Genomic DNA, 21182 nt, shown 5'->3' with positions numbered 1-21182 from the left:
CTGCTTCAATAATCAAAAATCTTTGAAAAGGACAATATGAAAAGACACATCAGTAGGAAAAGCTTATCGTGACATATTCCCAAAAAACAAAACTTTACAGGCGTTATAAATGATAATTTGTTGGAAGAAAAAGAAGCTTTTGTCCCATCACCTGAATAATTGACAAATCTACAACCTGGACAATCATGTAAGCCAATAACAATAAAGGCAGCCAAAGTAAAGGGTATTGGCAAATTGTCTGAAGTAATGAAAATCCAAAATGAAGTAGAAATAAAAATGGGGTTAGAAGACAAGCGACAACAAGAATAAAAATGTGTCAAAATAGAAAATGATAGCGATGAGAATTAAAATGATGATTCTTTGGGACCACCTAAACTATCAAACGTGATAAGACCAAGAGAACATCCTGAACAAATTAAATTCACAATGGATGAAAATCAACAACCGGGACTATCAAATGAGACAAGGCCCGAAAAACGAAAATTTAAAAAGTGTTATAAATCACAATTCATCGGAAGAAAAAGGAAAATGTGTCTTCCACATGAATAATCAACAAAGCTAAAATCTGGACCGTCATATAAAACTAGACTAATAGGGGTAGCCAAAGTAAAGAGTATTGGGAAATTGTCTGAAGTAATAAAAATCAAAAATAAAGAAGAAAGAAAAACAGGATTATAAGATGAGTGATAGCGGAGTCAAAACGTACCAAAATTGACAATAATAGCTATGGTAATTGGACTTGGTATTTTGACATGGATTATGTCAAAATACTTCAATGCCTTTTTTAAAAATTTAGTTTTTGCGATATGTATTTCATAATGACAAAAGACAAGTCAAGGCAAAAGTTAATGTTCTACAATTTTAAAAGCTCCAAACAATGAAATAGCTATAAATTACGACATTAAAAATTCATAAGGATGCTAGCCAACAGTCTGATACTGAATCAGCCTCTGTTAAAAACATAGGTCGAGCGTTATGTTTTTCATAAGGACAAAAGACCAACCAAGGCAAAAGTTGAAGGCCCAATTACAAAAAAAACACAATTTTACAAAGGTGCTAAAAACAGTGAAATTGACGGTTGAAAAAAAGGAACAGCGTTGACTGGCCACAAAAACGACCTTAATAGGTAAGGACTTTAAGAAAGAATTCGAATTTTTCACAGGATGGCTGTATCAAACCTGTCGTGGAATCATCCAATTTGAATTCGATGTCATCTGCAAATTTTTTAAATCAAGAAAATCGCGTTAAATTCAAACGTCCTCAGGCATGTCTTCTTTATATATCAAGGTTTTAGGAAATGGGTAAGTAGTTAGAATACTCCTTATTTATAATCGTCGTAAGTTTTTTCTTATTTTATTCAAAATTTGGATAAAAATCTAGTTTATCTACTTTTCGTGATCGTGGAAAGGGATTAGGTTAGGAAAATGAAACTTTCAGGGACAGGTCTACAGATTAAAGTGTTTCCTGTAGTATCTTTGTACCTACCTCCACTCATTCTTCTTCTAGAGGGCAGTGAGCTTTAGAAGTCTTTGTGTTATTAAAGCGAAACCTTGCAAAATATGTCTTTTGCTTAAATGATATATAACAAAACTGTTTTCAGCTTCACAACTTTGCTCAATCCCAGTTTATGAGGTTTTAAAGATATGCTAAAACATTTCCTATATTTAGAGAAAATAACATTGAGATGGCTGAAAATTCTAGGCCTACTTAAATAACAGGAATTACATTTTCAAAGCTAAAACCATAGAAAAATAAAGTGAATGGCCTAGGCTAACTGAAAATTAATTCAAAATGCTGATATACCAAAATTTCTTTAATTATAGACCTGTCAAGTAGGCAAATTGGTACTTATTGGTTATATAATAAACTCTAATGAATTTTGGTCACAGATGCTGCAAACATGACACAAGAAACTGGTCAAGCAACTTCTTTATAGCCTACCACACAATTAGCTTTGACTTGGTTGGAAAATAAATTATAGTTATATTTTATTCAAGTATTTAGTTGGTATTTTGGTTAGGTTATGTCACAAATTTAATATATACCATGCTTTACCCCCCCCCCCTAATGTTCAGATATATAGCCTAAATTTGGTTTTAAACTATTATATTTTTATCATATTTTGTTTGATTTCATTAACATTAATTGAACTTCCCTTCACAAGTTTTTTTTTCTCTTAAAATTACCTTAAATTGTAGCTTGGAGCAATATAAGGATAACTATAGAGCAATATAAGGATAATAAGGATTTTACTATATAATCAGTAAGTACTAACAAATTTCTAAGACTTTGAAATCAAAAGAGGGTTAACATTGAAGCTTGTCAATACCTTGGTCCTAGATTCATTACTGAAAGTTTCATTTTCCTAACCTAACCCCTTTCCAAGATAGCAAACTGTAGCTAAACTAGAATTTTACAAAAATTTTCAAGAAGAAGGAAGTTATAATGGAGAGGTTGAAATTGAATATATTCTAGTGCTTCCTCTGCCCTTATTCCTAGAAGAGAAACCCTGCATGTATACCCCCCTTGTGGCCTTAGGGTAGACAATCCATAAGGTAACCTTACCAGAACCATGAACAAAAACAATGCTGTAGAAGGGCCTTGAAGAGTACAGAAGCATAATATTATTAAAATTCTTAGGGGGGTGGGGGGCAAAGTTGCAGCTGATTTTTTCTAGTCAAGTGATAAGAGCAGTTTTATTTCAAGAATAAAAATGTAATCTAAACAAACGGGTTTTTCACTAATTGACCAAGGTGAAGCAATGCTTCATTAAATTCTCAAGTTTGTCTACTTCAGCAGGATTAAAGTCTTTGCTTTTTTGGGTTGGGTACCAATGATCAAAAGATCACTTAGTTGGTCATCTGACACATGTATACAAAGATATGTTTTTATGCATTTCATACAAAAATAATTGTTCATTTGATGTAACAGACAAATCAAGTGATAAAATTAGGTCAAATGTGTTGAGAACCAAACTGAATGCTTCTGGATTCTTCATAAGAAGTGATTGAGCATGCAATTTATTCTGTGGTCCAAGCCATATGAAGTATATGAAATAATTGTTCATCTTTGCAAAGCTTAATTATGACAGCAAAGTTAGATTGTCAGATTTCACAGATCAAATGCTTGTTCTGGAGCATTTGAAAGAATCCTTGATCAAGGAAGTTATAAAACTTTGGGTTGAAGGCCTCAAGTAACTGCAATAGAGAGTTATTGAGATCAAACCAATGGTTCAACTCAGAAACCAGTCTGTAAATAACAAAGTAGAGAATGTCTGCTTTAAAGTTAATAAGTGGTCAAAAGTCCTGCCACTACTAGAACATTTCCTTTTCCATGAGCCAACAGTGGAATCAACATAAAAGGTGGCTAAATTTTTGTTAAAAGAAACAAAGTGTCTTTACCTTAAATCATCTTAAATTGCAGCTTGGAGAAATCTAAGGATTTCCTCCTTGTAGGCGCCATGAAGAATTAAAGACGAGTTGAAGACTCATGGGCTACCCAATCATGATTCCAGTCTACATCACTCCATTCACCATCCACTCTTGATTTGAAAGTTTCCAGACAAGTTGCAGAGACAGCATATTCTAAAGGCTGGTGACTCTGTTTGAAAAGAACTGATTTCTCTGATGGAGTCTGCATGACATCTTAGACAGTTTCTATGAGTGACATCTGGTAGAAGAGGTGGTGGCAAACAAGAATAAATCAGGGACAATGTTTATTGAGATAAGTTTGAAGGCAGTTATGACATTACTGCATTTGCGCGTATATGTTAGGCTTGGTAGTTTGAGGCAACAAAGACACTCACAATAGGGGACTGTTGGGAATTTGCTAATCAGTTTTGTTGCTCACCTTTGGACTGCTTCTAGGATGAATTTGTCTTTTTTGTAAAAAGGGGATGGAAGTGTAATGCCAACTTCAAGTTTTGGTCAAACAAGTGCTTTATATAGGGTTGTCATGACTACAGGAGAGTGGCTGCTGATTGTTCTCTTAATTGTTCCTAGGGCCTGGTTAGCTGATGAAGCAGCAATAGAAGCATTAGAATCAAATTTAAGTTTCTCATCAACCAAGACACCCAGATCTCTATCCTCAGTAAAAGCCTCAAGTGGTTAGTCATTAAGAGTGTACCAAAAACATTTTTTTTTCTTCCAAAGGCCACCTAGTTTTGACAAGCTTCTCCAAGTTTTCACCATGCTTTTTGTGAACCTTGACAAATAGTTTGTGATGCAGTCTGCTTCTTGTCGAGACCTTCCTATTTACTTTTATTGAAAAAGTGCTCCAGATTGACCAAATCTATTATCAAGCAGCTATGAACAAGAAAAGAACTAAAAGTCATCTGACTCTGTTGGTCTCTAGCAACAGAAAAACTGACCCATGACTGGTAACAGTAAACACTTTTGCATGATTTTAGCTTCAGAATATGGATTTTAGGTAAAGGAAATCATTGTCATTGCTCCATCTGGCACATCTCTCCCAGTCCCTGCTCTGTAGTGATGGGCTGTGATCCTTTTGATTTCAATTCATTCTCTCCTGTTTTTTCTTGATGCTACTTTGTTTTCCTTATTAAGTAATTTTTGAACTCTTTTCAGGATATCCAAGTCACTGGTAGCAAAAGAAAGAAGTAAAATCATTGTTTTAAGAAGCTATAGTAGATATGCTCCTTTTTATGAAGAAGCCATCACTGATCATGAGGAACTGGAGAAAATTAATCAAGGTCAACGTCCAAAGCCGATAGGTGTCAAAGCAGCTGAGTCTGACCAGACTTCTTTATTATTCTATGATGAAACCCTCAGAAAATTCACAAACTATGTTATGAGGGAAGGAATGAAAGAAACAGCTCAACATCTAATGAATAGGGTAAGCTGATATCTTAAATAAATTTCAGTAATTCATGTAAAATTTAGCCTAGATTTTTTACTGGGAGGGATGATGCTTGGCAGATAGTAATCTCTTTAAAGCTGTTTTTCCGAATCTCTGAAAAAAGCCATTTTGAATAAAATCTCAGCTTTGCTGCAAAAGCCATCCAAAAATTTATTTAAGGTACTTTTGTGTTATTATATCTGTTTTATTTTCTTTTGTGATATTCTTTAAGAAGTTTTAGTCCAAAAAGGCCTCGCAAAACTTCCTTTTATACAGTAATGGAACCATAGCTAAGGCTTTTTATAGTCAAAACAGATACCCCCTCTCTCTCTCTTTCTCTCTCTCTCCCTTGCTCCATCTCCTTCTTTCTTGCTCTCTCTTTGTTTCTTTCTTTCTTTTGAAAAGAAAGAGTTATTGGGCATCACCTTCTGTTTTATTTCTTCTTCATGTTTGCTTACGATTCATATACACATCCAGAACTTTAGAGTTTCAGAGGATATTTTGAGGATGGGAGCTGATACTATGGCTTTTTAAAACGATTCTAGTGTTTTTTTTTGTTTTCCTTTTTTTTAATATCAACCCTGGTACAGGCTTTTAGGATACCCTTCCTTCTCCTGAAGGCAAGTTGCAATGTTTGAAACTTAAGACATAAAACAACGTAGGGGGAGGAAGGTTTGCTTTTAAGTGAACTATGAAAAAAAAAATTAAAAGGCCTAAAATGAAATACACAAACCAGGAGAGATAATCATGGACTTGTTGTTCCTATGACAAATAACACAGTAATAAGAGGAAATGTAAAAGCATTGTCAATTTATTAGCTTCTTCTTTCTGATGAAAAATATATTATCTTCTTTTTTTTCTCTTTTCTATATATTTAGAGAATTGTTTGTTTTTTTTTGTCTTGTTTACTACAAGACAGAATAAGTAATTTAAACCCACTAGCCATGTTTATTATAGAAGCTGAACTTACCTTGATTAAGCATGATGCATGAAAATCAAATCTTTTAAAAAGTTTTATTTATTAGCATACAAGAGAAGAGAGAGAGAGAACAACAGGGCATTCCCGTACTAAAAAAAAATGAAAATGACGAAAAATGGGTAAAATATTTTAAATAAGACAGTTTTATCTAAATAACTAGCTGTTGAGGTGGCGCTTCGTGCCCCCCCCAAGCCCCCCTCGCGCATAAGTCGTTACGCGCCATATTAGTTACGTGCCATTGTAGTTGTGTCCCTGTGTCCCACCTAGGAATATAGATAGATTTATATATGTGTTTTGAACTACGTAAAACTTGCGAATATACAACATTCTTGGCTTTCCCATTGTCTGTGCACATAGAAAGCCTTATGTACTTATAATGACGTCATATGCAAACGCTCTTTTTAAAAACAAACAAACATCCATACACACAACTCGTTTTTATATAGATAGATAGATAGATAGATACAATACAAATTAACTGCGTAAAACTTGCGAATATACAACATTCTTCGCTGTCCAATTGTCGCTGCGAATAAGTAGATTGTCAGGTTTACCGACCCTCGAACATGCAACGTACAATTGTCCATGGGAAAAACAACCAGTATTAAGATCTATACCACATTTTTCTAATGATTAACCTTGAGCTTTGTTGATGGTGATTGCAAATGCTAATCGAATTGGGAATTGCAATCTTTTAAATTGAAAAGGCAGATCCGTTGGAATCATGGGTATGCAAGAAAAAGAACAGCCTCACCCTCAAAAGGCCCTGTCAAAATTGTGGCCTCTATTACGTTTTCCATTGTTTTTTTTTTATGGCGAGTCGCGTGCCATTGCAAAGCTTTGGTGGGTTGATATTTCTTAACAGTATCATTGGTACGCCTATTTTTAGTTATAGCACGTGTGGTGGAAACCCTGAAAGATCCACGGAATTAAAAATTCAGATGGATAATTAACTGCCTCATTTGGTTCCAAAACTGCGTCGACTGGCTTGTAAAGGACTGCCTGGTCTCGAATCTTGGTTTAAACAATATTGTTGATTTCGTGGACGTCTATATTTTTGGGTGCAAGAATCGCTCTTTCACTTAGCCATTTATTATTTTTATAATTGTTTAGAATATTCGGAAATACTTTTTCAATCAATTCATTTTTGGACATCACTAAATTACAGAATTCAGCAGGTAGTTGTATACGTCCTGAAATTGAGTCTACTGGGAGCTTTCCGTTTCCAATTGCCAGCAATTGATCTGAAAATGTTTGACCAGAGTCATCGTTTTGCAATCGGACACGCATGTTTGTAGTTAATTTTAATGTTTTTACATGTGCCCATAAATTAGAATTTTTCAGGCAAGCATTCATTTCGTCTGCAGGGGTTGATCTAGGTATTATAGGTAATGTTTGTCTGAAATCTTCCGCAAGCGATATTAATGTGCTGCCAAAGGGTTTCGAATTCCCTCGCAAATCTTTCAAACATTGATCCAGAGCCTTGAGCAATTTTTTGTGTGCCATTGTGCACTCATCCCAAATAATAAGTTTGCATTGCTGCAATACTTTACCCATCCCAGATGATTTGGAAATATGGCACGTGGGAGTTTCTGTAGAATGCAAATTCAGAGGCAATTTCAAAGCGGAAAGAGCAGTTCTTCCACCAGACAGCAACGTCGCGGGTATTCTGGACGACGCAATTGCCAACGCTATATCATTTTTTGAACGAATTGATGCCAGAATCAGTTTTATCACAAACGTTTTACCAGTACCTCCTGGCGCATCCAAAAAGAAAATTTCTCCAACGTTGTTATCGACACAATGCATTATCGTATCATAAATGTCTTTTTGTTCCGACGTTAACTTGGAAATGTTATTTTGTACATACCACAATAGGTCACTTGTACTGTAACATTGTTCACGATCCAATTCTACACATGTCGAAACAGCAGCAGTACGATTAGGTGAAGGCATTCCCAAATCCTGAAGAGATTTGTTTGCCATACATACGCACAAATCTTCTATAATAACTACAGTTTAGTTATAAATTTCTGATGTAAAATCAAAAGTCATATCTGACGTCTCTAACCGTTTTCGATGGAGTATATCTTCGGACATCTTCGATTTATATTTTCCCCATAACTCTGTAGGAGCTGAAGGAGAGCAAGTTGTTAGAATGATTCCAAACAATGCACGAATTTGACTTGGAGTTGACGTTTCGCACGCGTCATTGATGCAGTTATCCCAGTGTTGGTCATTCTCCAATAAATTCAGAGCTTGGCATGCACCACGGTAAGTGTCGTGTATAGTACAGTTTACAGTTCTCAAATACTCAAAGGACGTCGGACCGGGTACATTCACCAAAAGCAGGCGTAGAAAGAAGCTTTTATGTTGATTGGGGTGAACGGTGTAGAGTCTTCCTATCGTGGTATCTTTGAAGATGGTAGGTTGGCCGTCGACTGACTTACCCTGTTTTCGACGCTCAAATACTTTATTTTTAGTATTCCACGTGTAATACGAAGGCACTTCAGTATACAGCAGTTTTTTTGCAAAAGAATCATTTTTGCATAGCGAAAAGAAAGCAGTTAACTTTGTGTCCGGTGGATTCTAGATACGTCAGTTGACAAGCATGACGTCAGTCGACACACAAACATGACGTCAGTAGACAGACACACAGACAAACAACTTATCTATATATATATAAAATCTATCTATATAAAAATAAGTTGTCTGTGTGTGTGTGTCGAGTGACGTCATGTTTGTGTGTCGACTGACGAAATTACAGACCGGGACATCGGGACATAAATGACGACCGGGACACCGGGACATCTATCTATATATATAAAAATAAGTTGTCTGTGTGTGTGTGTCGAGTGACGTCATGTTTGTGTGTCGACTGACGTCATGTTTGTCGACTGACGAAATTACAGACCGGGACACAAATGACGACGGGGACACTGGGACATAGGGAATATAAATGACGACCGGGACACTCAAAGAGAAAGCGACCGGGACACAAGGAATGTTTGATTAGCAATCACCATCAACAAAGCACCGGGACACAAATGACGACCGGGACACAGGGAATATAAATGACGACCAGGACACTCAAATAGCAATTACAGACTGGGACACCGGAACACAAATTCTAATTTATGGGCACACGTAAAAACATTAAAATTAACTACAAACATGCGTGTCCGATTGCAAAACGATGACTCTGGTCAAACATTTTCAGATCCAGAGTCGACCCAGCTATAAATGGGTACCTGGAGAAATCTGGGGAAGGTAAACAGGAAGGGTGTGCGAAAGCACAGGATGGTTGGCCCCCAGTCCCCCATTGCACTTCCTGGCTGAAGGGCCAAGAAACGGAGATCAGCACCGCCGGTAGGGACTGTAAAGTCTAATGCCGTATCCTATATATATATATATATATATATATATATATATATATATATATATATATATATATATATATATATATATATATATATATATATATATATATATATATATATATATATATATATATTTATATATATGTTGCATATAAATAGATTGTCAGGTTTACTGACTCTTGAACATGCAACATATAATTGTCCATGGTAAAAACAATCCGTATTCAGATCTATACCTCATTATTCTAATGATGTGTCCCTGTGTCCCGGTCGTCATTTATATTCCCTGTGTCACGGTCGTCATTTGTGTCCCGGTGTCCCAGTTTGTAATTTCTCTTTGAGTGTCCCGTTCGTCATTTATATTCCCTGTGTCCCGGTGTCCTGGTCGTCATTTGTGTCCCGGTGTCCCGATCTGTAATTTCTATTCGAACAATCCCTGTGTCCCGGTCGTCATTTATATATCCCGCATGTGCCCCCGGCGTCCCCGTTGTAGTTGTGTCCCTGTGTCCCGGTCGTCATTTATATTCCCTCTGTCCCGGTCGTGATTTGTGTCCGGGTGTCCCAGTCTGTAATTTCTCTTTGAGGTTCCCGGTCGTCATTTATATTCCCTGTGTCCCGGTCGTCATTTGTGTCCCGGTATGTAATTTCATCAGTTGACAAACATGACGTCAGTCGACAAACAACTTCATGACGCATACAGCTCAATCCTTATAATGACGTTAGTCGACAAACATGACGTCAGTTGACACACAAACATGACGTCACTCGACACACACACACAGACAACTTATTTATATATATATATATAGATAGATTTCGCTATCACATTCAATTATAATTCCTGTTTTTGATTTTTTTCATTTGTTTTATTTGTAATGAAATTGTAGGGTAGTCTTAAGAAATTATTTTGGCACTCTGCTACAGGTCAGAACGGGTCTATAAATAATTACGGTACCCCAAATATTCAGAATTTTTATAAGCGCTGGAAAAATCGCTATCTTGGAATCTGGGGATCAATGAGGGTGTTTGCGAATTTTTCAAAGTTATACAGCTTAACAAAATAGTAACACAAGTTTTTAATGCCGTAATTTTGCAGTTTCTACATATTTAAAAATATATTTAGATTTAAATATCTATAAATTTCATATGATGACTCAAATATGGTCAATTTGTTTTCAGTCATTTAGACAATTTTTCATATTTGTTTGGTTGCATTTATATGGGACTCTTAGAATTAAGTTGAACAGTTCTTCAAATAAGATTAAAAAATTTGGAACCAGTCTTGCTGTGCTGATTAAAAAAGTATGAGAAAGATGGTAATATCATTTTCTTTTATTTTTTAGTTTGGGAAGCTGAATAATGGGCATTATTCTCCTTGTAGCCCAGTAACCTTCAAACTGTAATTGCTGAAAGCTGCTATTTCTTTTTTGCCAGGAATATTTTTTTATCTGGATTGAGTAAAGAACATAGATTTCTAAGCCTGTTTTGGGAAATGTTTAATAATGTTCATAGAGTTTTTACGCTAGTAGCAGTAGAAATAAGTCCCCTTCTTGCCTTTCTGCTTCACTTTGTAAATTTGTCACGCATTCTCTAAAAATAAGAACTGGCAATAGTAAAGACAAAGAGATTTTTTGTCATTAAGTGCTAACCAATTTTGTAATGACAACTTCGAATAAATTCATAATCAAATATTTATAAAATAAACTATAAAATGAATTTGATAATACAACTATGAATAAGAAGTATAAATTCAATATTAATCAACGAAATTAATGTCTGATCTCATTTGATTCAGCTGTCTCTGTGTCTGACTCCTCCTCTTTTGGCACTTTCTGCGTCGCTTCAAAATAAATGATTGGCTTCAGAGCCAACGGATAACTGCCTAGACCAAATTTTAAACATATGGGGAAGACTGATAATTCACTCACTCTGAATGTTATTATACAAAATATAAAACAATTTCCTCTAGGAATTAATCGCTCTTCACAAGCATGAGTTTGCATATCTTGCAGAGAAATGTTCCCTTGTATTAATTAGTCCTGAATTTGACTTGTAAAGCTGTAAATGAATATCACATAAAACCATAAAGACTTTCTCACAGCAAGAGCTAGATTCATAAATAGAACATATACATAAATATAAAATGAATAAATAAAAATAGAGATAATAAATGAATGTAAGCACATTTGGTGCTCAATCACATAGAGATACACAAAAATACAAATTTGTTCCATCTTTTGATTGATACGGTATTCACAAAAAGGCAATTTGTCTTGCATAGTATTTTCGTTTATTTCATGACTCGATCTATTTTATTTCTGAGCAGACTGACAAAATACTAAATAGTATTTTCAATTATTTGTATTTTCTGCATTTTTCTAGACATTTATGAAAATCAAGCAGATTCAGTTGACCAAATTTTTGGATGCACAAACACAAGAAGAAAGGGAAGCAATTGAATTGAATCCATTGACCGTTTTTCACAGGGCTGTCCGAAATTGCACGCCCATTTTGGAACTGACCCCCATCAAAAGAGGTGGACAAACGTATCAGGTAAAAAGTCAGCCGAAAAGAACTGGAAATAAATTTGTATTAATTTTGATTTGGTTACTTATTTGGTTACATATTTTGACGTACTGTCACACTTAAAATCTAAACGCAGATGAAAAAGGTCTATCTCCAGACGTGTTTCCAAGGCACATCTTATTTGAAAAAAAAATAGAGAGGGAAACTTCTTATGGTTCTTCTTAAGTTGATCCTTGAGTGATTGTTAAAATTCAAAAATGTGTTCCAAACCTGCATAATAATGGATGTATAGCAATCAAGAAAAAGAGGGTAATGTACTCAAATCTAGACATGTACCTGTTTAACTTTAAATTTTAGTGTAAACATATATGTGTTTTTATATGTCCTATATATATTTTAAAATTCATACTCGTATCGTAAATTAAAATGGAATAGTTGTTGGCATCAAGTCGTGGCTAATTTCAGAAAAAGCCAAGACAAATAGTCCGATTGAGAGAGAAGAAAAGCCTGGCATTAATTCCTCCCCCCCTTCATTGCCGACGTTACCATCTCCCACTTATGCTACACCTCTCATGTCACTCCACAATGCCGAACTAGAGTCAAGCTGGTGAGGTTCTTTCAAATTCAGCACGCTCGGTTCTTCCATTGTAATAGAAAATTTTCTAATATATTTGATAGTTGGAAAATATATTGGATAGTACGTCGGGAGAGCGCATGGTTACCGCTTGAGCAAACGGTCTAACCATTCACGGCTTTAAGCATCTGTGCTTTAAGCGGTGAACGTGGTCTTGATGGAATCACATGTGGAATTTTGGTATCGTGCGTAAATGGATGTGCACTGACGGCGCTTCAACCTTATGGTATGGACGTCTGTGACCACTGCTATTTACTAAAAATTCTGATGATTCGATACTCGACAGAATCTCAAATGCTGATGTCACCGCTGCTTTAACATCGAACCCACTGCCAGGATTGTCAAACAAAGAATACTGTGTTGGCTTGGTCATGCCCCAAGAAGATCCAGTGATCGCATCATCAAGCAAGTGCTTCTTGTTGCTCCTTTGCGAGATTGGCACAGACATCCTGGCGGTCAATTGAAGGATTGATGGGCAGCTGTCAAAAACGACCTTGATACCATTGATGGATTTTGAAAGTTTGGCAGAAAGTGGGAGAGCTCCTGGTTTCGGTTTGTTGAAGAGCTGGCACAGATCATGGAGTCTTTTAGATAAAGGGTAAGGTGTCCACCTCTGATCCTGCAACAAGTACAAGTAATTAAGTAAGTAAATGGTTGTGCTAAGTCTCAAAAATTTAATTTAGCTGTTTTTAGTTAGCAGCTAATCACTAAAATAGCCCAATTTTTAATAGTGGACCCGATATTAATTTGGCCAACAAAATTTACATTTTTTCCTGTTAATAACTGATGAATACGAACTAAAAACAATCCTCATTGTATTTATGTGCTGATTTTTTATATGTTATTGGACGTTTTTCATCGCCCTTATTTTCTGAGTAATTATTTTCCAAAGTTTTATTTGCAAAATTTGTCTGTTTTGGACCTTAAAAAGAAATAAAGTTCAGTTTCCTTGTGTTTTTTCTACTTCAAATTGTTAGGCTGAGTTTGAAAAATAAAATTTTCAGAGTTTTTTTTTCAACACCAAAAGTGTGCTGAATACTTTTTTTTTTGTTCTTTCTGAAATTCCAAAAGATAATATTACTGGTAAATAAAAAGATACTGGAGAACTGTGGGTGCAAGAAAAAATCTGATTGCATTTCTGAATTTGGCATAAAAACTTGTATATTTTCCAAGGTTTATTCTTTGGGTTGCATTTCAGATCTAGTGTGTGGGTGCTTGATCTATTCAAATAATCCTATTTGTTAAATTGTATATTCTTTTCGTTTCTGTCCGCTATGCCGAAAATAGAAAAAAAAAATTAAATGCAAGAACGACTATGTGTTACATGTTTCTAAATTTGGCATAAAAAGTTGCATTGGAGACACACTCTCCTAAACAATTGAGTGTCTATCGTCCAAAACATCCAAACTTTGTGTAACACAAACTTGAAAATTCATTGCACATAAATCTGGAGGATGAAAAAAACATTTAACAAAATTCTTTAAATCAGGAGATATGTTTATATAAGAAAAACAAATACTTTTAAGAAATCGCTGTTGACCATTTAGTCGAATTCAAAGCCATGGAGATGTACATAATGTGGTTAAATTTAAAATGGCTAAAATAGATAGAAACGTAAAATAATGCACGAAAACAAAAGCTAGCGCCAAAGTAACAGGGAAATCAAAAGAGCAATTGTAAATATTAGATAGTTCTGTTTAAAGCAAACCTTGTTGACTGCTCAAAACAAACAAAAACTTTGTTGGACTTCAGTTTTGAACAATTAAATCGCCAGAATGTATGATTCCATGGATATCTTGCAATTTAGCTGCATTACAACCAGTTCTTTTTAAGAAAAGTAAATATCCTTGATCCAATCCAGTTAGGGAAAAGATTTTCAATGGACATGCAAATTTTACCATTTAATTTATCAAGCTGTAAATTTTTCTGTGCTCTCTTCGCCTACCCCCTCCACCAATGAGTATTTTTTCGAAACCCATTTGATTTGTTGTTGTTTTTTAGCTGACTTGTTTGATGACTTTTGTTAAAAAAAAAAGAGTGAGGGCACCTTCCTGAACAGTTGTTTGCCTTTCTCCTGTTATAAATTGAATATGAAGCAATGGGCTATTGTGGCCTGAGCTGCAACTCAGTTTGGTGAATCCACCCTCGGTATAGTAATTAAATATGCCATGTGACTTTTGCCATTTTATCAGACTTCATTAGGTTTAGACTTCTTGCCTAGACACTCTAAAATATTCAATTTAAAACTGATCGTCAAGGATTTATTCAATTTGTAGTGAGTTTAAAGCAGCTTTTGATTGTTTAATTTTTAATATCTGACTTTACTTGTATTTGGAAGAAAAATCTTATTTCAATTTGTAACACGAAGGAAGCAATCGTTAATCAATTGGACAATACTACTGTGTTGGTTATAAAAACAAAGGAATGTAAAGATATTTTAGTCTTAGCGGGAGTTTTTCTGCTTTCTTTGAGAAAGCATTAAAGAGTTTTCCTTGGGGAGGTAGAGGTTAAATAAGCCAGGAGTATATTCAGTCATGTGCCGATCTTAACGTCTTTAAAAGAGGAGTATTGACTACTCCTTCCAACAAGCCACTGGCTTCTACTCCCTCTTGGATATCTGTCTAAAAACGGAAATTTGGCTTATTATCAGTATACTTAAAATTGTCTTCTGTTTTAGGTCCCAGTGGCTGTTACTGAGAAAAAGGCCAATTTCATAGCCATGAATTGGCTCATTGACGCTGGTAAAGACAAAGACAGAACCAAAAGATTTTATGATCAATTGGCTACCGAATTAGTTAACGCTTATAATGGAGAGGTAATATGGTTTGGTTTGTATTTAGTTCAGTGTTCTAGTTTGTAACCTCCTACTAACAAACCACGACAAAAAGAAAACCTAAAGTCTGTAAAGCAGAACATGATATAAGCCCTCTTTTTCTGGCTCAAAAAATAGTAGTGTTATTGCTTTCAAGAAGACACAGGAAATGGACAACTATTTTGAAATTAGCAAACTATGATGAGAAAAAATCTTTACATTTTGTTCGACCATTCAGACGATTGTTTCGTATGAATGATGGAGGTGGTCCATCTTACGATTTTTTCATCGCATCAGATGGTTCAAAAACATCTTAATAATGTCAAAGAAAATGGTCTACAGAGGATTAGTCTGACTGAGAGAGTATCCCACAACTGACATTAGATAATACCACAAAAGACGATTGTTTCGTATGAATGATGGAGTGGTCCTCCATGCGATTTTTGCATCGCATCAGACGGTTCAAACATATCGTAATAATGTCAAAGAAAATGGTCTACAGAGGATTAATCTGACTGAGAGAGTATCCCACAACTGACATTAGATAATACCACAAAAGACGATTGTTTCGTATGAATGATGGAGGTGGTCCTCCATGCGATTTTTGCATCGCATCAGACGGTTCAAACACATCGTAATAATGTCAAAGAAAATGGTCTACAGATGATTAATCTGACTGAGAGAGTATCCCACAACTGACATTAGATAATACCACAAAAGACGATTGTTTCGTATGAATGATGGAGGTGGTCATCCATGCGATTTTCGCATCGCATCAGACGGTTCAAACACATCTTAATAATGTCAAAGAAAATGGTCTACCGAGGATTAATCTGACTGAGAGAGTATCCCACAACTGACATTAGATAATACCACAAAAGACGATTGTTTCGTATGAATGATAGAGGTGGTCATCCATGCGATTTTTGCATCGCATCAGACGGTTCAAACACATCTTAATAATGTCAAAGAAAATGGTCTACCGAGGATTAATTTAGCTGAGAGAGTATTCCACAACTGACATTAGATAATACCACAAAAGATCTTTCAGGGTAATGTCGAGTACGGGTAATTTTTAACAGCTGGTTGTCGTATACGTTATCACAACCTAGTTGAAATTGCAAACGGTGCGTGTGATTAATAAAAAAGTAAGAAAAATCGCACAGTGGTTGTTCGTCTTGTAGGAATAATAATAACTTCCATTGTTTGGTGGTAATCTAAAATGGTCACAGGACCACACCTGCCTGATATGAAACCTGCCTGAAGTTCTTTCGTGAGATGATAATAACCTGGATGTGATAGAACTTGGGCTTTAAAGCTAGTGATAGTTGTATGTATCTTTCATAGGCACGGATATCCTTAATTTAAGCTGCTTTACAGTCACTGCATTTAGTGACATTTAACACTTTAAATTATTTGTGGAGGGATGTTGATTGACGGTGGAAAAGATAATATTTAAGGGACTAGAGTACTCCTTTCATTAGGCTGTTGGGGTTTATAAAAAAATTTCAAATTGTAATAATGCTGCTGGTTTTGATTCTAATATGAAGCAGCTTTATTTGTTCAAAGGCTTAGAAAGATATTCCAGGCTGCAACTTAGGTGCCGCTCAGTATGTAATTCTCTTTTACATTTTTACGCGATTACGAGGAAAGTGTTATTATTATTATTACTTTACGCTCGACAAAGACAACATTTATGCTTAGTTTCCCCAGGACTCCAGATATGTGACATTTGGCACTTAAAATTTTTGAGGTGCCTTCAAATCCCTTGAGGCTCGCATTTTTAAACGTAGCCCCAAGGCAAGCGACTCTTCAAAATATATATAAATAAGCTTGGAGACCGCCTTGGCTAGATGGAAGTGACACGAATCTTTGGAATATTTCCAATCACTGAACAAATCGAAGGCGGTGTTATAGCGCTACCTAAATAGAGAGTGATATGGCTTCAGTGCATTAGCTCTTCATCTCTTCGTCGTAATTTCTATTCGTTTCAAGCTTGACCGGATATTTGTGGTAATTTCTGTTCGTTCTGGGTTTAATTCACTTATTGATAGGGATTTATATTCCTTTTACGCTTGAATGATTATTACTTCTTTTGTGGTAAAGTTGTTTTAAATTGATATTTCAAGAAAATCCATTGTTTCAGCCGGCCTTTGCTTTGTAGCCTTCGGTACGAGATAAGTATGGAACAAAGAAAAACAAATTTAAAACCGTAAATAGCAACAAAAAAAAACAAAGCTTGAAAAAAGGTAATAAAAGCTTAAAAAAGCAGATCTTCTTGTTCGTGTAGAAGTATTTATGCATGTAGGATACACCAATAGTTGGGGGAAAGGCTATAGGGTCATAAATCGTTACTGATATGGTTATGAAGCTGTGGAATTTACCGAAAAATTTTATACCACGTATGCCATGTACGCATTTGGCAACCCTGATTATTTAATTATATTTTGTAACGCAATTTTAGATTCTCTTGACAGAGGTCTATCGCAATTTAAAATAAATGGTCAATGCCAAATGGTATAGAATCTTTTCCTTAAGTACGTAAAGGCATTATTGTGGCTTTACCAGGGACTTCTCCCCTAGAATATGTTATTTTATTATTACTAATATCCGTCTTCAAACTTAATCCTGAAGTAGCAGTGATAAAAATAGTTGTAAATTTTTCAAATGTAGCGGTTGCAAATTTGGCACAAAGTGCCCTTATAATCATTCTTCTATGATAATTAGTCTTGACAAGCGTAATCAAACTGGGCCTAGAGTTTGTCCTTTGTTTCGTCGGGTGTGAGCAAAAAGAGTATTCTTTTTATATTTGTCTCAGTTTCATCCTAATAATCAATTTTGAAGCAAAGCGTTATTTTAACCATATACGTATGTGTAAGTTAGTATGAATTGGTCGTTGTTGTGGGCTGCGATGGCCTCTATATCCATGTCCCCTCTATGTTTTTGCTAGGAAAATCATATTACAAGTATGTTCCGGATATTCGAGCTTTGGCAGCCCCGCTGTTTAAACCCGCCAGAACCCAACCTAGGAAAGCCCCCTTTTAACGAAATATTTTGGACTGCTGTATGAAACATCCCCAATGCTCACCACCTCCTGTCCACTCCACCTAGCCAGCTCACCCTAGCAGACTATTATAAGAAGCTACCAGCTTTTACGAGTTTTCATCTTCCATTCATCGGAATAAATCCAATATCCTCCCTCTTCTCACAGCCATTCCCTTCCTACTACCACATTCTTGTACCATCCTGCATTACCATTCATCCTTTCTACCCTCTCTTAAAACCCTGAACCTGATCTCTTTCGTCTGCACCCTTTCCCTTCTTAACCACTTACCACGACTCAAAATAAGTTCGCCCATCACCCTGCTTTTTGAGGTTCCAGCAAGGTAGTTACTGGGGATTGGGTGTCTTGATTAAATAATTATCTTTCCTGCAGCCTATAATGCTGTTCAGCGCCCCAACTAAATTATTCAAATCAAGAACTACTAAGTCAAGCATTACTCAAACCCAACGAATGTCGTGCTTCTCAAATCGTTTTAAGTTTCCGTAATCCTTAGTCAGTAACGTTGAAAGTCTAACTTTTGACAAGATAACTGAAATTGAGTTGTTTGTGGAATGAAATAGACAGATGGTGGAACTGTTACAGAAGTACACTTCCATGATTCAGATCCTTCATTTTGTCAAATCGCTCCCAGTTTACTAAGGCCCGTATTCCAGAGCCCTCATTTGAAAAAAAAAGGTGATGGTGTGTGGTTTTTACTAAGAATAGCCTTTAAATCATTCTTTGGCCCTCCTTATATAGTATCCTAACAGTAATTCATTTGCTAAATATCAGGCCTAAGTACCCCCCCCCCATCCTTTAAATAGTATTGCAAAACCTATTCTTTATTACTTGCCAAATCAAAAGGTTGAGGAAAAAGTAGATCTTTCCAGTAATCACAGACCAGTGCTGAGTTTTTTGTTACTAAGGAACACTGCGCTGGACTTTTTTCTAGTTGGTGACAAATACCTTAAGATTGAGTCTAGTTGTTTTTATCTCAGTGTTAAGCAAACAGTTAAAATAGCAGTAACAGATGAAAACACCTCTCTTGCCATTACTTTAACCAATGTGAATAATTTTATGGGTCTCCCTATTTTCCGTCGTTGGGTGAAAGTTATCATTTTCAACTCCGCCTCTCTCTTTAGATTTTAAGACTACTTTATCAAGCCCCTATGGCTCCTACCGTCCTCTTCACAATTCTGCCCTTTTTTCTTTTCTTATGGGACTGAATTCCGAACATTGATCAGATACCTACAATTTAAAAAACCCGGGTGAAAAATTGCTTCATTCCACAAAAAGCCGAATGATATGCGTTTACTTCCTTTCCTGGAAAAAAAAAATAAGAAAGTGCTGCGTGATAATCCTATAATCAATCAAGCCTTAAAAGCAATATTATGGAATAAGTTAAGCTTTTCAGAAATGTCAATCTGAATGAAACTAATAAAATAAGAACAACACGAGGTAAATAAAACTGGAACTTCATTTTAGTCGACCACCCGGCCAATGCATTCTTTTTATGCGGACATTTTTGTAGCCTTGGTTCTCCATTTCCTCTTTGCTCTTTGATAGATGTTTGATCTTGGACGTATTATATTGAACTATGTAAGAAATTAGTAAAAAAAAATCATTTACTAGAATTACGAAAGAATCGTAAAATTAAGGTGTGGTAAATAAATACCACTACTAATACAACACTGTAGCACCAAGTCGCCTGAAAATATTTTAGTTTAGCTGATTTTGGGGGTCTAGAAGCTTTTCTCTTGTGTACCTGAGCGTAGTAGATAATAAATACATTTTTTTTTCCTGTGACATTTTTCTTTGGTATATTTTGATTTATCAGCAATGATATATTTATACTTCCTGATTTACTGTCATTTTTTGTACGTATCCTTTGATGTCATTTATTCTTTTATAGGGACGTGTTGTCCGCAGAAAGATAGATCTACATAAACAGTGTGAAGCAAATAAAGCCTACGCTCATTACAGATGGGGCTAATTATTAGTTTGTCATTATTTTTGAATAAATAATTTATTTAAATTTCTTACGAGCTCATCATTTTTGTTTTTTCAAATTAAAGCTTGAAGACCATAATCTATTGACATGATATGGACAATAAGATTCGTTTAATAATATTGATAATGCACAGTACGAATAAGAATTAAATCTGGCATAGATATTTAATAGTATTTAGGTATTATGTTATTTTTTGACGTTTCCCACATGTAAATTTTTATACTAAGTTCAAAGTTGTAATTCCTCTTTATCCGTGTTTTCACTTCTGTAGTAAATCCGACAGAAATGATCACGCAAAACTGTGGGTGATCGATTCAGATTGAAAAGCTGTATTTAAACCAATACTTTTAATGAAACTGCAGTGGCAAGTCAAGTAGGCTTGTTGATTTGAATCTGATGACCTGTCAATGATAGAATTATGTTTCTCTAAGTTCTTCTATATTTTGAATGTCCAAAAAGACAAGTATGCTGCCGTTTAGGGTAGACTAAAAACAGGAACAAAATGTCAAACGCTAGGTGGCGTTGGATGACCTTTTTTACACTAGTCTCAGTTTCTATTCATATAAGTTTGCCATACTCTTTGGTTATGTTCTAAGTCGCATTATCCATAATCATAAGTATTGTAAATATTATACTTATCGGTTACTTTGTCAACGACGCTTAGGCTATGTATAAGTAATATTATTCACAGTTGGATGTTATTTTGTTCTGTTTTTGATTCGATTCAGGGATGTTGCGAAAATTAATTTATGGGTACTTACTTACTTTTTGTACTTCTGGCGGGACCAGACAAGGACGCCTCGAGAGTACGTATGGTTGACTCCCATTTGTTGTGATCTTGTTTCAACTCTTCAGCAAACCGGAGCCAGCGACTCTCCCACTTTCTGCCAAGTCTTCGAAATCCGCCAATGGGGTCGAGGTCTTTTTGGCAGTTGTCCAC

General features: G+C 35.5%; 1 protein-coding gene across 1 annotated transcript; it reads left to right on the top strand.

Moving 5' to 3' along the window:
• Positions 1 to 1159: 1159 nt before the first annotated feature.
• Positions 1160 to 20269, top strand: LOC136030100 (small ribosomal subunit protein uS7m-like). Its single transcript, XM_065708769.1, has 5 exons — positions 1160 to 1301; positions 4587 to 4854; positions 11599 to 11769; positions 15054 to 15191; positions 20144 to 20269. The coding sequence occupies exons 1-5, from the start codon at positions 1267 to 1269 to the stop codon at positions 20222 to 20224; spliced, it is 693 nt and encodes a 230-aa protein (XP_065564841.1). The 5' UTR covers positions 1160 to 1266; the 3' UTR covers positions 20225 to 20269.
• Positions 20270 to 21182: the final 913 nt, after the last annotated feature.

The sequence above is a fragment of the Artemia franciscana genome, chromosome 8 (assembly GCF_032884065.1).
Source record: "Artemia franciscana chromosome 8, ASM3288406v1, whole genome shotgun sequence".
In the NCBI taxonomy this organism is placed as follows: Eukaryota; Metazoa; Arthropoda; class Branchiopoda; order Anostraca; family Artemiidae; genus Artemia; species Artemia franciscana.
This window is presented reverse-complemented; position numbering and strand designations above follow the sequence as displayed.